Genomic DNA, 17,060 nt, shown 5'->3' with positions numbered 1-17,060 from the left:
TCATGGAGGCGCCCAGGACTGTCCCTGTAGTTGTCCTACCTGAGGTTCTTCCAGCTGTCCTTTTCCATGTGGTTCTCAGGACCTTCACTTTCAAAGGAGGCGATGAAGAGTGCTGAGAGATGGGGAAGCGCCTCAGAACCCACATCCACATGTAGTCAGCCTGCCTGCCATGCCACTGAGCCCTTCCCTAACTCTCCACTGTACGGGTGCAGGTAGGCTGAGAAGGAATTCCCAGACCAAGGGGACAGTGGCCTCTGGCCTGGGCTGGTCCACAGGTCTATGCTGTGTGAGGTTCCAGGCCACATGGGCCTAGAGCTCCCAGCTATCCGCTCGGGGCCTCTGAGAAGCTGCCTGGTCCTGCAGGGAGTCCTGGCCCACTCCCATTGGGCTCTCAAGTGGCCTCTGGAGGCTGGCCTCTCCTTGCCCGTAGCCTTTGTCTGCCATCTGCCCATGAGCCACCCTCATGCCCTCACCCCTGTGGGCTGAGCTCCCGTGTAGCGCAGGGATGAAGATCAGGCCCGCCCCCAGGCTGACCTGGACCAAGGGGAGGGCTCTGCTGCTTGCAGAGGCAGCCTCACCTTCCTCACTATAGATGGGCGCTGTGAGCAGGTAACTCTGAATCTTCTTGTCCTTCTCAAAGGGACACTCTACCTGTGTCCATGTCATGAATTCATGGATCTGTCGGGAGATCTCCCAAAATTTCTGAAGGGGCAAAATACAAACTGGATGTCAATTGTCATCTTAAGCTGGATATCTCTGCTCAGGGGCGGGGTGTATGGGTTCTGGTCTCAGTCTGCTGCTCCCTTCCCTGCTCCCAGCAAGACGGGACAGTGACTCTGCATGGCTGGCTTTGTGGCCATGGAAGTGTTCTGTGCAGCGTCAGAGCCAGCAGGTGTCCCAGAGGACACACTGTCCTGCCCTCTGCCTGAGCCATCAGGCTGGAAGCAGGTTCTGTGCCTCCCCTGCAGAGGGACCCCAGCAGGGCCCCATCTGTGACCCTGGGCTGAGGCAGCCATCCCCACCTCAACCAGCACGTACCACCAACCAGAACAAGTCATGATCTCACTCTTTGGGGCTTATGTGGGAATCCATAACTTCTTCCCATCCCTTACCTGTGTGAGGTGAACACTGAGCCTAGCTCTGCCACACCTCCCCAGTCACCTTTGTCCTACCCTCCTTCCCTTAGCTAGACAGGTCTTCAGTTCCCTCTGGAATTCGGTTGCCTCCTCCTCCTGTCTGAGTCCCCTCACCTGAAGCCTTCCCAACTCCCAAGACCCCACGGTGGCCCCTTCTCTGTCCCCTGGTGGGGTCAGCGCTGCGACCAGGGTCCTAGGTAAACGTAGCTTCCCTGCGGCTCCAAGCCCTATAAGTGGACCACCCATCCACCAGAAGGGCAGGGCACACTCACACCTGGAGATCAAGTGTGACCAACCTTGGAGCTCTCAGTCCGAGAGGCCCTTCTGCCACATGACCACAGCCGATGGGTTCTGCCCGCCCCGGAAAAAGGCTGGGAGTCTGCCCTGTGCTGGGACAGCTGGCCCTGCCCCTTGGACCACAGTGGGGCTGAGCTCACCTTGAAGTTGACGTGCCCGTTGGGCAGGTGGTTGGTGTGGATTTTGTGCAGGAAGTAGATGTCCTTAATGAAAAGGTTGAACACGGGGATGACGATCTTCTCCCGGCTGCTGTTGGCCGTCTGGGACCTCTGTGTGGCCCCCTGCAGGGCGGTGCGGTAGTTGCAGAAGTTGCTGGATGGGTCCATGTGGTGCTGTGGGCAGACGGAAGGGAGGACGAGGCCCACGGGCTGCACGGCCCCTGTGCCCCTCTGCAGAGAGGAGCTGGGACAAAGCTGACGGGAAGGCACTGCCCCTCTCAGTGCCTCGGACTGTCTCCAGAAGAGGCCCTCTTCCCGGAAGTGAGCAGGGAAGCCCAGCACAGAGCAAGGTTTTAAGAGTTTGGGCCTGAGTGTCATTGGGAAAACTGCAAAGAAGCCCTGCAGCCCACACACACCTCTTCCCTGCCCTGCTGAGGCTAGGTGTCCTCTCCTCTCAAAACCTTCCTTTGCCCCTCTGCTTAGACCTTCACCTCCCCAACCTGTCCAGCTCCCACAAGACACAGGTTTACGAAAAAAATGGATTCTGTGATCAAATCCATCTGGGCAAGGCTGCCAGTGACTCACCCGTCAGCCCGAGCCACTCAGATGACCCAGGACTGCAGAAAGTTGGGCTAGGAAGAGAACTGTCTGCTTAGCATTACAGTGCTTCTGTCTAACTCTTCACTAACTGCTCCCCAGAGCTTTAGGTGATGCCAGCTCTGACTGAAGTCGGGCTCAGGAGAGCTCCGGCACCCGCCTACCCAGGGCGGCCAGGTCCCACGGCTCCACGCGCCAGCACCAGCCAGCACTGCGGGAAGCAGTTCTGGGCCGGAGGCAAAGCACGGTGAGAGGCCCACCCTCCTCGGGCCAACACATGACAAGCCTGGGTGCCTACCTCCAAGACATCAAACTTGGCTGTCTTGACTTTGGACCATGTTTTCTTCAGCCGTGCCACAGGACTGAGGTTCATGCCAGCTGCAAGGGATGGCAGGTAGGGTCAGGGTGGGGGACGCAGGCCAGGCAGAGGCTGGGTAGGAGGCCCCGGCCCAGCCACTCACAGATGATGGCCATCATGGAGTTGAAGTTCCCGATGTTGAAGCACTCCCGGGCCACGTCGATGAAGAACTCCAGCATACGGGTCCGGTGCTTCTTCTTCACCACCTGGAGGCACCAGCAGCCCCAGCGTGAGCACCACCAGGGTGGCATCCCTTCCACCACCAATCCTTGAAGGGCACCTGGTCGGGGTTGCCCCAGGGCCCACAGAGCTGTCAGACCCAGGGTGGGGGGCACTGGTGGGCTGCAGAGGCAGGAAACGCAACTGTGGCCTCTCTGATTCTGGGCAGAAAGCAAGGAGCAGGCAGAGAGGACTGAGGGAACATAAGTGAGCTCCCGGACCGTGCTGGGCATGGGGTGCACACCACAGATCGGTCTTGTAATTTAAGGCATCACTGTTGGACGTGGAGGGCCAGTGCACCTCCAAGGCGCCAGCGATGGAGGCTTCCTCTCTCCACATTCAAAGTTTCAGCATCTGAGGGGGCGGAGCACCTAAGGTGCCTCAGGCGGCTCTGTGGGACCAGGGAGCAGACAGCGTCACCCTGTGTGTGTCCATCATGCAGTGCTTACCCGGCACACCTCAGTGGCCACTAGCATGCTGAGGCAGTTGAACCAATTGTCGTAGGCCTCCAGGCTGTAGGTCTTGGTCAGATCCCCTCGGCACTGGGGAGTGGGGGGTGAGGGGGTGCACAGCAGGTCACAGGACACCCAAGGACACTGCCAGTGGGTGCTACCCAGCCCTGCCCCCAGAACCGAGGAGCAGGAGCCTCGGCCAGAGGAAACTGGAAGCAATGTTGGGGTAGGGGCAGCTGGACAGGCCCCCTTTGCTAGCCTGGGTCTCCAGAAGGCCCAGGGATAGGCCTGGAGCCAGGTTGGCTGCCTGGGTCCCTGGGAATGCTGGGCTCACTCCCAGCATGCGTCCCCCTACGTGGCCATCCACTGAGCACCTGGAGCAAGCACCAGGAGGTCAGACCCATGTCCATGGGGTCATGAGGTCAGACACACCGGACGTGCTCAGGCATGCTGGGTGGGGCCCCCATCCACCCTGCATGGGGTGTGTGCCAGGCCCACCCTCAGGCCACAGCCCCTCACCCTGTGCTTGTCTCGAGAGTCCATGTGGCTGATGATCTGCATCAGGTCCTCGGGGTGAATGCTGCTGAGCCTCTCCTGGGGAGGGGTGGGGACACAGCACAGGAGCGAGGAGTGGTAAGCCTGCCGTCCTTGGGCACGCCCCACCCCGGGTACACGGCGTGTTCAGAGCAGCAGTCAGGACCTGTGTGCCACGGCCTACTTGATCAGTGCACCCAGCCAGGGGGCAGGCCCTGCCCATGGCCCCACAAAAGTACCCAAAGGGTCTGGAGGGGAGAGGACAGGGCTGCAAGGGAGCGAGGTGGAAGCTTCAGGATAGTGGCTGCCACGTGCAGGGGAGCTTCCCAGCCCAGGCCACAGGCAGGGGGAGGCGACACGGTAGGGGAACTGGCTCTCACCATTGAAGGCCTTCACCTCCTCCCAGGCTGGTCTTCCATCCTGGGCCACCTCAGTCCTCCCCGCCCCAGTCCCTCCCGTTAACACAGGACTGCTTGATCCTGGGGACCCAGGCACCGCACAGAGAAACCTGCTGCTCAGGTGGACACATGCCCGCTGGAGGCCGTGGTCGGCTGGCAGGCTTTACCTGACACAGCAGTGTACCCAGAGAGGGAGGCCCCACAGTGCTATGTTGAGAGAGATGTCCGGGGTCCAACATGAGTGAACCCCAGCCCCACCCTGGGCAGGTTCCCTGCAGCACTGACCAATTCGATGTGAGTCAGCTGCTGGGCCAGCACCAGGGGGTCACAGCATATGCCCAGGATATCCTTCTGAGTGGCTGGCGGCTTGGCCTTAAGGATGGGCCCTTTGTCCACAGCTGGTGTGCGGAACTTCTCCCGAAGTTCCTGAAGCTGGCCCCGGGCAGCCAGGGATAGCAGCAGGCCCTGCATCATTTGGCCGATGGCCTTCTTCACTGTGCCACTCTCCTGTGGGGGTCAGGGAGTGATGAAGGTGCTGGCACGGGCTGGCTGCAAGACCACCACCTCTCGTCTCCAGGGACATGTGTGGCTTTGAGGCCACATGCCCTACCCAAACATGCCGTAAGTACTTGGGCCTGGTAGAGTGGGATATGTGTGGGCTCCGAAAAGTGCAACTTGATTGCAGGCAGAGGTGGACAGCTGAGCTGCTTCTCAGGGCCATCCCACAGCAAGAGGGGCCCATAACAGGGAGCAGCCATCCAGGGCTTCCTCCATGGCCAGGAGCCTTCATTTCCTGCTGCGGGCAGCACTGGCCCCTCCCATAGCTCTCGCTTGCTTTCTGAGCCCTCTGGGCAGACTGGAGCTGCTGAGCACACGGCGCACGTCCACCGCCAAGGCACAGCCAGGCTCCCGGTAACTGAAGGCCAAGAGCAGGCTGGGAGCCAGGAAAGGCCAACGGGCTCTGACCTCTCTCGGGAAGCCCCACTCCACCCACTCAATGCCCAGGAGAGGGTGGAGCCTGGCTCATTCCACTCTCAGGGTAAGGTCTGGCCCACTGCTTAAGGTCACCCACATGCAGAGGCTGCCAAGGGTGTGTCTGGCCTTTTGCTGGCCAAGGCAGGGGACAGCGCCAAATGGAGCCACCCAGCAGTGTCCATGAGGGAGTGACAGGGAAAGGGACCACATACAGAGCTGTCCCAAGGAGCTCCACAAGAGTTGAGGGAGGACCTCACCTCGTCACACTGTGTGACCCGGTGGGTGATGGCCTTGAGTTCAGCCATGGCCTTCTCGTCCTGGAAGTCGTAGGGGAAGGCCTCTGTCCACTCCTTCAGCAGCTGCACAATCTTAGCTGAGAAGGACTTCAGCTTGGCCTGGGGCAGCGGGGCACAGAGTCAGTCCTGACTCACCAGAGTGCGCGATAAGCTGACAAGTGCCACACCAGCTCCTACGCCCTGCCCGTGCTAGAGCAGGGCTGCGGGGCAGGGTAACCCCCAGGCGGTCCACTTCGTTTCTGTCATACCTGCTTTGTTTCATGTTCCCATGTAGCCCTGAGAAAGAAGATACCTAGCAAGAAGGACTCTGGTGACTAATTGGGCTCAAATTTTAAAAACAACAGTCTAGCAGCCTTTTCTAAATAGGGACCTTTCATGAAAGTCATGCTTCAGGGAGAAGCCCACACTGAATTGCCTGCCTGCACTGTGTTCCTGCCGGCTGAGCCAGCCCTTATAAAGGAGCTTCTGGAATAGTATTTCAACCAATAGGACTGACATGTTGCTCCTCCAATCAGAGCTGTGCAGCTATATTTTTTTCCCTCCCTGACCTCCATTAACATCTTTACCAACCAGAGCAGCTCCATTCTGACCAATCAGGACAGTGCTTTTCGGACCAATCAAACTTTGAGATTTTGGAGTCCTCATTTGCATGAGGACAGACCAGTCAGGGACCAGGGGCAGGACTTCTCTCTATATAAGTGCTCTTGCTTGCGAGGAGCACACTGTCCTTTTCACTGAAAACTAGAGAGTGGGTTTCCCCCCCTGGAGTTGAAACACCTGAGATGTCTCTCAGGAGCAGGCAGAGAAGTTGGAGCGCGGCAGAGCTGTCTAGCAGGAGAGGGGCCTGGCCCCAGGTCTGCCTCACAGCCTGCTATTTCATAATTGAGCTGTAACACTCTTGAGCTGTTCTCACAGCCAAGCTGTATCACAACTGAGCTGTTTGCACTGAGTAAAGACTCCTTCTTCACCGCACCCCAAATTGGGGATTCCTGTTGGTGTTGAATTAGGTGCCAACAACTATCGGTTGACACCCTTAAGTCAGCTCTCTTTTTCACTTAAGCAAATTCATTTTCAAAAAACTTGCCCCACCATTATGATGGCACAGAAAACTGGTTTCATTTTCTATAGTTAGAAGTTAGCCATAAAAAAGAACACAGTGAAAACCAAGCAAACTCATTATGAGAAACGAGAGGCTCTTGCCAGCCTCCTCTCTGTTAAAGCAGGCTGGCAGTGCTGGGGAGGGGCATCAACCCTGGAGCCAGCGGCCTCCTCCCCACTTTGTGTCATTAAAGGTGGGCCTGTGGCCCCTGCTGTGGCTGCGGGCCCAGGAGTGAGAGGACGGAGTGCTGGAAGCCCAGCCAAAGCACTCCCAAATGCCCACCCGGACCCAAGCCCCTCCCTTACCCTACTCCCACCCCTCTTCGCCCTGCCCACTCAGCTGCCCACGTCTGCACAACCTGGACCATCGCCCACTGGGTGGCCATGACTGCCAGGCTCCCAGAGGACCTCACTCCCAGCCTTGCATCTTCCTGCGCCCCCTCCCCTGCCTCCAACCCACCTGACTGGCTGCCCACGCCCCAGTCAGTGCCTTAGTGATAGTCTCCTGTGCCTGGCGAAATCTCTCCCAACTGGCGTTGCCTCACGCAGTCCTGCTCCTGCATCCCAGGAGGGTATAGTGACAGTGCCCTGTGATGCCCACTGCACCCACACTCAGCAGGAGCCAGAGCTCTGTGTCCCCTCCTCAGAGGCCCTGCTGTGCATGTAACCACGGACGCAGGCTGGCAGGCTCACCCCAGACTCCTCTCAGGCCACTACTGTTCCTATGCTGACCCTCAGCCTCCCCACGCATCTCACTCATGCTTCTTTCCACCTGTCCCTCAGGAGTTTTTCCTGACCTCCCGGCTGTGGTCATTGCCTATCCCTGTCCTTGCCCTGTGGCACCCCAGGGTGACCCCTCTGGAGAGAAGACCCTGAGGAGGCGTAGACATTCACAGGCCGATGCTGCAAACCTCAGAGCCCGGCCTCAGGGGAGGACGGTCATCAGAAACAGGGACAGGCCGTGCTAGGCCGTCAACTCCCTGACAGCATGCCCACCACCCCTTCTGTCCCAGACCCCGGGCTTCTACAAGCTCACCCCCAAGACCCTGCCTCAGGGCCTCAGAGTCGAGCTATGGTTTCTTGACCATCCTGACTGCCCAAAACCTGACACAACCGAAAGAGAGCAGTGCAAACAGCCCTGTTTGATCAGTGAAAACTGAGCAAGCGTCAACCTGAGGGGCTGCCACATGACCCCTTAGAGTAGGCAGTGACTCAGGTCATCATTGGTTTCTTTTTTACCAGCTGCCACCAGGCCTCCATTTCAGGGGTCCTGGCACTGACCAGGAAGGCTGGCACAGCTGTCCACTAGGGCCCTTCCTTGGAGGGGATGCAAGTGCCCACCAACAGCAGTTACTTCTGGCATCCTGGGAGGGGAGCCAGCCCCCAGGTGTGCCACGAGGGCAGAGACGAGTTGACCTGCCCCCATCAGGAAGGGCCCAGGCTGGGCTCAGCCAGACCCTGTGCTGCCAGCTTACTCTGAGCATGCTTCTCTCTGACCAAGAGTGGGAGGGATGGCCAGGGGCACGGAGACAGGTGCCAAGTGGTCAGCTTGCTTTTACCTTCTCAGACCCGGCCTCCAGCTGCTGCCTCTGCTCCAGGCAGATATGCCCCACACGGGCCAGCAGGTCATGTGGGGGCACGAAGACCCGGGAGCTCAACAGAAACGTAAAGATGTATGTCCTCTGAAGACAAGACGGGGAGACAGGAAAAGGGGGAGAAAGTGAAGGGTGGGTCAGGCCTGGTGTGCCCCAGGTGTGCCGACGGCCTGCTGCTACATTTGGCCTGGCCGCTTCCCAAACCCAGTGTCACCGAGCATCGGCCATGCTTCCTGCGTGGTTCACACAACCTTGAATGCCCTCCCTCTCTCTCTCACAGCTAGCTGGATCCTGCCCAACTTGTAAGACACAGATCAACTCCATTTCACAACGGCTTGCAATGGCCTCCCCGATGATCTCAGCTCCCAGCAGTCTTACTCTGCTGGGCTTCTCCACACTCCTACCCTCCCCTGTGATGGGCACTAACCAAGCCTTGGATGTTGGCAGGATTCTCCGGACCTGTGTGTGACCCTGGTGCCCAGCCCACGAGGCCCTCTGCACCCGGCTCCAAGCCTGCTTCTTCTCCAGAGCCTCATTGGCCTGGACCGAGGACCCTGGCCAGCGGGGCAGGGCCTTGTCCAGAGGGCAGGGCCTTGTCCAGAGGGCAGCGCCTTGTCCAGAGGGCAGGGCCTTGTTCAGAGGGCTGGGCCTTGTCCAGAGGGCTGGGCCGAGCCTCCTTCGCCCCACTACCAACATCAGGCACTGTTGACCGCCCCTGTGCAGTCACTATCCAGCTGTGTTTTGTCCCCACCTGCCACACAGGGCGCCTATCTCGCCATCCATGTGCCCTCATCACTGGCTTGCAGTGCAGGCTCAGAGGGCTCCTCACGATCTGGGCTGAGAGGTGGCAGGGAGCAGCCCCAGCCAGGTCCTGAGAGGATTTATGGGATGAAGGAAGGACAGAGGAAGAACCGCCAGAGCCACAGGAGGGAGGGAGGATCGTGACATGGTGGGGGGCCAGGAACCTCCAGAAGTTGAGTCGACTCCAGCATCATCAGATAAAAGCTACAGGGTAGAGGGGAGCAATTCCTCCCCCACTGTCCCTGGCCGTGTGTGACTCGGTGCCAGGGAGCCGGGCTCTGCCCTGGGGGTGGATGGGCACTGGGAGGGCTTGCTCTCAGAAGGGAGCAGGGAGGCCCAGGGCCACTGCTGCTGTCGAAGGCAGAAGGAGAGCCACACACGACAAGGGAGCGTTGCTTGTTCCAAGAGTGTGCCCACCTCATCTTAAGGTGAAGAGGGAGGATGTGGATTGTAGCTTACGCTCGCCCTGCCCATGCGGGCATGTGCCCAGGCTCCATGTGCCCTTGGGCATGGTCCCTCCTTACCCTGGACTATGGTGGTTCATGACAAAGCAAATGCCCCAGCTCAGGACAGGACATGTGCAGGGTGGGCCCTCATCTGGACTCTTCAGACTCATCTTCCTTCCCCAGGGCCCCGCACAGAACTCAGGCCCCTGCTCCAGCCCCTCATGTGTCGCCTTCTTGTGCCCTCAGAGCCATCTTTCACCTGCCTGGAGATCGCTGGGGAGTAACTTCCCCTGCTGCCCCTGCCCCTCCCCTGGCCACCCCGCCAGCTCTGTCTGGGCCTCCCTCCCTGTCCCAGCAGCAGCCACCGTGAAGCCCAGGCCACCCCTCCAGTCACACCATTGTCCAGGCCCAGGCACTCACATCAGGGTAATAGTCCACTGTGGGGACCAGGTGCTCCATCAAGGCCTCCAGGGACCCAGAGATGAGGCGTCCGTCTTGGAAGATGAGGTCCCCAGAGCCGTCGGCCCCGACTCCTCGCTCCCCCATGCCGGGCTGCACCTCTGCACTACAGCTGGGCCTGAGTATGCTCGAGAAGACGACAGACGTCTGGGGCATAGTTTCCTGTGCGAGCAGAATGAGGCTGTGAGGCTTCAAAGACGCCTCTGCCGAACCCTCCTCTTGGCCTCAGGTGAGTGCCCCGCAGGGCCAGGTGCTGTGTGACTGGACATCAGCTCAGGTGAGTAAGCAGGCTCCTGGGAGGGCCTGCAGTCACTGGTGTCTGACCAATGTTTCCTCAGCACCTGCTCTGTGCATACCATGCCTCATCACAGGTGCCAGCACACACAGAGCCCTGCTTCCTGAGGTTATATCCCCCTGGGAGAAAAGAAAGTATGGAGAAAAACAACACTGGAAGGAGAAGTTGAGCATATACGGGGCAGGGGGCGGTGTCAAAGCAGCCTTGGGTAGGTAGCATTGGGACAAACTGATGGCATCAGCTGTGCAGCTCCTTGAGATCAGAAAGGAACATTCTGGGCATATGGAATAGCAGGTGCCAAGGTCCTGAGGCCAGTGCATGTTGAGGGGATGAGCAGGCTGACTGAAGTGAGGAGTAACAGGCCGGACTGAGCACACTACAGGGGCCGGGGCAGCGTGCTGTGCCTCTGAGTGAGACAACAGGTGTGGGCACTCCGAGCAGCACAGGCGTAACCTGACTTGGGGCAAAGGCGCACTTTGGCTGCTGGGTGGAGATCCAGCAAGGGAGGGATCTGAAATCCCTGCTGGTGGGTCAGTGGCTTTGCTATAACCCAGGGACAGATTGCTGGTGTCAGGTGGGAGCAGAAGAGGGGGGCAAGGTTGACTGTGGACCCTGTGAAAAATGGTCTCTGGCCTGAGTGACTGGCTGGCATGGGGAAAGCATGAGATGGAGTCAGAGGAAAGATGTGGAACCTGCTTTGAGACATGTTGAGTTTGAGATGCTTGTTAGTTATGAATGTTGGCAGCAGTCTGGGGGCTCGATGTTCCCACTCTGGGCGGCCCACCATGGGCTGGCCGGTGTAATGGGAGCGGAGAATCCCCACCTCCGCTGCAGCAGAACCTGCTAGAAGCTCATGCAGCTTGGAAGAATCTGCAGCCCTCTGGGCCTCAGTTTCCTCATTGCCACTGCCCACTACCTGACTCCCCAGGCAGCGACACGACCTCCCTCACAGGGCAGGGCTGCCTCTTCAGGCCTAGGGGGATGGAAAGCGCACAAACCCTCCTCAAGCCTGGTGGCCTTCAGTGCTGACCTTGCCATTGATGCCACTGCCCCCAGATGCAGCCTGCTCTCTGACCCACCCGGTGCGAGCCTCTGAGCCATTCTAGCCTCAGTTTCCCCAATGTGCAGAGCAAACTGTAGCATGATTATTTTACTGCCATTAGAAGACCCCGGGCTGTGCCCTCCAAGGGGTCTTCTAATGGGAGACGAGCAAAGCCGACTCCCACCCACAGCACATCAACTGAGGCTCCTGGCCAAACACCTACAGGCCGCCTTAGAATCCTCTGGAAATTCTCTGCAAGGAGGGCAAGAGCTCAAGGCGAGTCCCCAAGACGAGGCAGGACTGGAATGCCCATGGTCCACACTCAGTGCTGCCTCCCTCAGGATGGGGGCCCCAACTCACAGAACACACCCCTCAGAACATGTTAGAATGCACATTCTTGGGCCCCGCCATGTCAGGAACTCAGAGTTAGCCCTCGGTCAGAGCTCTAACAAGGCTCCACTTAGGCAGAGAACCACTGACTTGAGCAAACCCTGCATTTTTTAGATGGTGAAACAGAAGTTGAGTGGGAAGGAACTCAACTAAGGAAATCCTAGGGTTTCCAAGTCTAACCCAGGCATCACCACCTCCAGGAAGCCTCCCTGGGTTAATCCCTAGATTGTTGACCCATGAGGCCAAAAATGGCTGATCATTCAGCTTCACGCCTCCTGCCCACCAGAGCCTCGTCCATGGTACAGTAACCATTTGTGGGATAAAATAAAGAAGGTGGACTCCCCAGGCACCTCGGCACCCTCAGCACCCACTCCCTCAGCACCCACAGCTATTCTGCTGTGCCACCACTGGCTCCCGAGGGGACCTGAGCTCCAGTGCATCACCTGAGGCCCGTGGGCAGTGGGGCGCCTTCCTCAAGATCACATAGTTCTGTGTTCAAAAGGTGACCCTGGGTGGTATCCTTACTCAGCGGACCTCTTGACCCCAAGTTTCTTCATCAGAATGGCATTTTCTCAGCCACATGCCTCTCCCCCTGCGGAGGCTGCTCTCATCAGCAGGTGCTGGGCAGGGGCACTTTAACACCCCACTCACTCACAAGGCCCCCGCCAGATCCCCTACAGGGCAAGACCACCCTGGATCCAGTCTTCAGGGAGACCTGCCCCAGTCCTAGGGAAGCCAGGAGCCAGTGGGGAGCCAGCCTGGGGACTCAGCCCGTCTGCTGGCCCTGAGGGACGGTCGAGCCTACCAGGAGGCCACGGTGCTGAGTTCCATGCCAGGCAGCGGCCCACAGCTGCACACACGCCCTGCCCGGCACAGCCCGAGGCCCATCCCTTCAGCGTGGGGCAGCAACCCCTCCCGCAGCAGCTGGGCCGAGGACCCCACAATCAGACTCTCCAACTGCACAAAATTCCATATCTGTCATTTTTAAATGCTACCATATAAGTGCACTGGAATGTCCATGGGCCACGCTCAGTGCTGCCTCCCTCAGGATGGGGGCCCCATCCTGACGTGTACATAATGCACAGAAAACATCTGGCCACTGGTGGCTACACTAACTACAGAGTTTACTGCAAGGGAAGGAGGTGGGAAGAGACGTTCACTTTCAGAACTAAACATTTGTAAACTATTTGGTAACTTTTCTAACCAGCGTATCTGTTTTGTCACTTTTTAAATAACTTGTTTTTCAGTATAAAGAGACTGAGTTTTGAAATCAGCACTTTTCCATCCTTTTTTTTTTTTTTTAGGGCACAGCTCAAAGTGGCCCTTAAACCGGCAACCTTGTTGTTAGTAACAACGCACTCTAACCAACTGAGCTAACCGGCAGCCCTGAAATCAGCACTTTTATAAAGGCATGTTAAAGAGGTTAGAGCCCCAGGGCTGGACCTGCAGATAGAATGGCCACCATCCAACAGGACACCTGTAAGGGTGGGCTTCCAGGCCAAGGCCGGACCCCCGTGGGGATGGGCAGAGCCCACAGGGGCCACACACAGCACACACACAGAGTGTGCACACATGCACAACATATACACATGCATAGTGTGCACACACACAGCATACACACAGCATGCACACACAGCCTGTGCACACACAGAGCACACACAGCACACACAGCATGCACACAACACACACACACACACAGCACACACACACAGATGTGCACACACCTGCAGCATGTGTGCAGTGCACACAACACACACCTTCTAGGGAACACACTGCACCAAAGCATCAAGAGCATGGAAGAGGACTGGACTGAGGGCCCCAGAGAAGAGGGAAGCACAGTGGGAGCAGCCAGGGTCTGAGAGACTTCTGGGCCTTTCCAGAGAGTAGGGGAGAGATCTTAGGCAGCCCCAGGGCCATGAGAGATCCTGAGAGAGATGGCAAAAGTGTTTCAGGAACTTTTTGCAGATTATGAATGCAAGTCCCTTTTGCAGGCTCTTGAAGAGACTTCAGCTAGAGACTTGAGGGCGACTCCCTGCTAGTGCTTTCGAATGTAGCCCCTGCAAACCAGGGCTGTGAGGGGCCCATGACCCTCCACTAGGCAGCAAAACAGAGAGGGGAGAATCCAAGCTGGACACACTCCCTGGGAGGGCAGCCCTGCACACACACAAATGGACACCTTTTGTGACCTGGGGCTCCATCCTTCCACTCACAAAGTCAGGTTGCACCTGAGAGGGCCTTCAGAGACCCTGCACCCCACTGCGTCATCCCAGGAGGCCCCTGGTCCCAGGGAGCTGCAGCTGTGACAGAGCCCCAGATCCCTGTGGTCCTGGGCCATCAGCCTGACTACAACAGTTAAAGGCCGCTGCGAGCACCCGAAGGCACCCATCACTATATCCTCAAGTCTCTGCACGCACACCTGCACTTGACCAGCCTGGGTAAGGCTTACATCCTTTCCTGAGTGCTTCTCCTACTTCCTGCACCGAGGGGCCCAACAAGACCTGGGGGAGGCCTGACACTGCCCAGTGGTCTCATAAAAGACTGAAGTTGTCACAGCTGAAGTTGTCACAGACAGTACTTGGGTAAGAAATACAAATGATAACAACCCTAGGAAACACCCAGTTACTGCAGAATCAGTGTTTAGAGTCGGCGTGTTCACAGCTGTCCGGGCAGCCTGGCACCTCCCTGAGGATCCCTATTCTTAGGCTCTTCTCTCACAAGTCTCATCTCCTGCCTGCCAGTGCTTAAGGGCAAGGGTCCCCGCCTGGGAGCAGGACCTGTGGGCATCCAGCTTGCTGCCTCCTCCCATGGGCAGGATGGGGGTGGGGCAGGAAGGGATTCAGTGCAGCCACGTGGGACCAGGGCCCCATCCTTCAGGAGGCACGTGGGAGGGGCCACTGCCTACCCCACTGGTGGGCTCTCTGAGGTCTCTGATGTCCAGCTACCTGCACCCAACACCAGCTCTGCCCTCCAGGGCAATTCTGAGGGAGGGGACGCAGGGCTCAGTGATCAGCTCCTCGGGGTGTCTGCACATTTCTCAGCCCAGAGAGACTAAAGGAGGAGACCTGGAAGGTGACACCAGTGCTAACTGGCCAGCCTCAAACTCAGCCAACTCTTCCCCAGCTGACAGTGCGGACACCAGCCAGCCCCGGAAGGAGACCGTCTCCTGCTCAGCTGGACAGCAACAGTGTCAGGCCTCCATTTAACTGTGAAGGGGAGGAGATGTCTGGGGCAGGTTCCCACAGCACAGTCAGAATTTTTAGGGCTCCTTCCCGATCCTGGAGTCTGCAATTCTGGAAATTTCTAAGAACCATGAAAGCAGGGACAAGCTTTCTTTTGAGTAACCTTGTTACACGTTAAATGTTTATCATCAGGAGTTGGCGCCCAGTATGTGCTGGGCGTACACAGCTCATGTCACTCGCAATCCCCACCCAGGGGCAGCGCAGAGATGCCCATTTCTCAGGTGAGGACTGGCACACGTTGCTCAGGCAGCAGTGGTGACAGGCCTGCCCAGGCCTGCCTGCTGCACAGCCCGCCCCTCGCCTTCTCGGGACTGTCATTTCTCCTTGTAGTTGTCCCCGGCCGGCCGTGATCCACATCAAATGCAGTCAGAGGCCATCGCCCTGCACACAGGAAAACCCATGTTCCCGGGCATCCGCACGATTCCAGGGATGAGGGACTCCCAGAGCTCATCCATGGACAGGAAGTCAAGAATCCCAGCTTCCTGGAAAACTGGGACAAAAATGGCCCTCAAGACCTGTCCTGCCTGAGTCCCCAGGAATCTGCCCTGAGGGGCACCGGCCCTGCCAGGCTTTGCACAGGGCGCTTCTTTCTGAGACAGCACGTAAGCAGGCTTCTATTTTCTAACCTGCTCAACAAAAACGGAGACTATTTTTAGCTCAGCAAGCTGCAGGGCATCACAATTAGAAACTGAAATTCCACATCTTGCCCGTCTCCCTTCTGTTGGCTGGGAGAGAGAGCGTGCTCCTGGAGGGAGCAGGGTGCCAGCCCTACGCCCCCACCCTGGTGGGCCACTTAACCAAGAGGGCAGTGTTCGGCAGAGATTTCAGAATGGGTGCAGGTTTCATCCCCGTTCCAGAAAATTCCAGCCTGAATGGGGAGCAGGGCAGGGGCCCCACCATAACTCAGGCTGGGGACAGAACTGGGGACAGAACCATGCTGGCCGTTACACGAGGCCAGTGACATGTGAGCTAGCAATGCCAGGGGCCCTGGGGCAGCCAAGGCCGGGCTGCATGCCCATCTGCAAAATGGACCTCATCGGCCTTCTAAAGGCTGCCTGTCTGGTTGTCTTAAGTCGGGTACACTGGGTAGGGCTGGAGGTGGAGTGCTCCACAGAGCACCATGCCTTGCTCATTCATTCATTCATTCACCAGCGTTCACAAGAACCTGCCTAGACACTGGACATCCAACAATGAAGGGCTCTGTCCTGCTGAGCCCCCACAGGAGCAGGCTGTGGCTGGCATGCACGATGACCACAAAGATAAGGCCCTAATATTATGGGTTAGAAGGGCATCAATGCTCTGGAAGAGGAAGAAGAGGTGGGAAGATTGGACTGTCCAGGACCTGAGATCTGAGCATACTTGAAGAAGACTTCTAGAAGAGGAAGGGCCCTGTGAGCAGAGGGAAGGCTGGTGCCAAGGCCCTTAGGCCCCAAGACCTGAGGCCTTCCCTCCCATCTGCTCTCTAGAAACAGCCTTTTTGGGCACTTCCTACTTGCGCACTCACTCCAAAGCAAGGAGTTCCTAATGATCTGCTCCACAAGGACCGGTGCCAGGCTGCCTCTAAGCTACCCTAGCCCCTGGAGTCAGGTCGCATGGAGACCCTCCCCTACACACCCATGGCTCCAGCAGGCACCTTTCCTGGCCTCCTCACGCACAGCCCCGCCCAGGCCTGCAGGAATCTCCAGGTGGGCTCCTTGGCCAGGACTTGTGGGATGAAGCACCCATCGTAGGAGGCTCTCAGGATTTGACAGTGACCCCCTTGGAGGGCAACCCAGGAAGAGGAATTAGTGCAGGGGCCTCACTTTATGTAGCAGGAGACTCTAAGCAGCAAGTTGCAAGTCGAATCCATGTGTAAATGAAACGCTGCTTTCATGCATGGCCCCCACCCCTCACGTCTTCATGATTCCTCGAGCAAATGCAAAGCCTTTTGGTAAACTTTAGGGGATCCTCTGCATCAGTGAGGTGAGGATTTTGGCCTAGCCTGTGGACTGTCTTTAGTGACACCACCTGGAGGTGGGGGGCTACCCCTGCTGGCGAAGGCCATCAGTATGCTGAAGGTGTCCTCCACTCTCTAGAACCTGTGACTCTAAATTATAATTAAGAATCTGCCCTCTGTGGGAGGAGAGGAGTAGATAGCAGTGTTCAGCAGGTGAGCTACCTCACCTGCTGGCTCTGCCACCCATCGGTGGGAATGGTGAGGGTTCCGGGAAGCCTGCTGGTTAGGATAGAGGCTCAGGGACTCATGGGGGACAGATGGCAGTGCATTGTGCCTGTA

General features: G+C 58.0%; 1 protein-coding gene across 3 annotated transcripts in view; it reads right to left on the bottom strand.

The window, feature by feature from the left end:
• Window positions 1–17,060, bottom strand: part of RASGEF1A (RasGEF domain family member 1A) — a 98,273-nt gene that overhangs the window by 1,984 nt on the left and 79,229 nt on the right. For 2 of the 3 annotated variants that reach the window (XM_033131340.1, XM_033131339.1), the window contains exons 2-12: window positions 9,781–9,981; window positions 8,078–8,200; window positions 5,382–5,519; window positions 4,435–4,656; window positions 3,737–3,811; window positions 3,215–3,307; window positions 2,650–2,752; window positions 2,487–2,566; window positions 1,574–1,765; window positions 579–702; window positions 40–112 (exon numbers count right to left, since the gene is read on the bottom strand). In XM_033131340.1, the coding sequence (XP_032987231.1) occupies window positions 40–112; window positions 579–702; window positions 1,574–1,765; window positions 2,487–2,566; window positions 2,650–2,752; window positions 3,215–3,307; window positions 3,737–3,811; window positions 4,435–4,656; window positions 5,382–5,519; window positions 8,078–8,200; window positions 9,781–9,975 (1,418 nt within the window). In that variant the 5' untranslated portion in view covers window positions 9,976–9,981. The remainder of the gene's footprint in view (window positions 1–39; window positions 113–578; window positions 703–1,573; window positions 1,766–2,486; window positions 2,567–2,649; window positions 2,753–3,214; window positions 3,308–3,736; window positions 3,812–4,434; window positions 4,657–5,381; window positions 5,520–8,077; window positions 8,201–9,780; window positions 9,982–17,060) is intronic. The other variant, XM_033131341.1, reaches the window with a different exon arrangement.

This window comes from Rhinolophus ferrumequinum, chromosome 16 (assembly GCF_004115265.2).
Source record: "Rhinolophus ferrumequinum isolate MPI-CBG mRhiFer1 chromosome 16, mRhiFer1_v1.p, whole genome shotgun sequence".
In the NCBI taxonomy this organism is placed as follows: domain Eukaryota; kingdom Metazoa; phylum Chordata; class Mammalia; order Chiroptera; family Rhinolophidae; genus Rhinolophus; species Rhinolophus ferrumequinum.
Note: the sequence above shows the minus strand (reverse complement) of the source record. Positions and strands in the feature narration are given on the sequence as shown.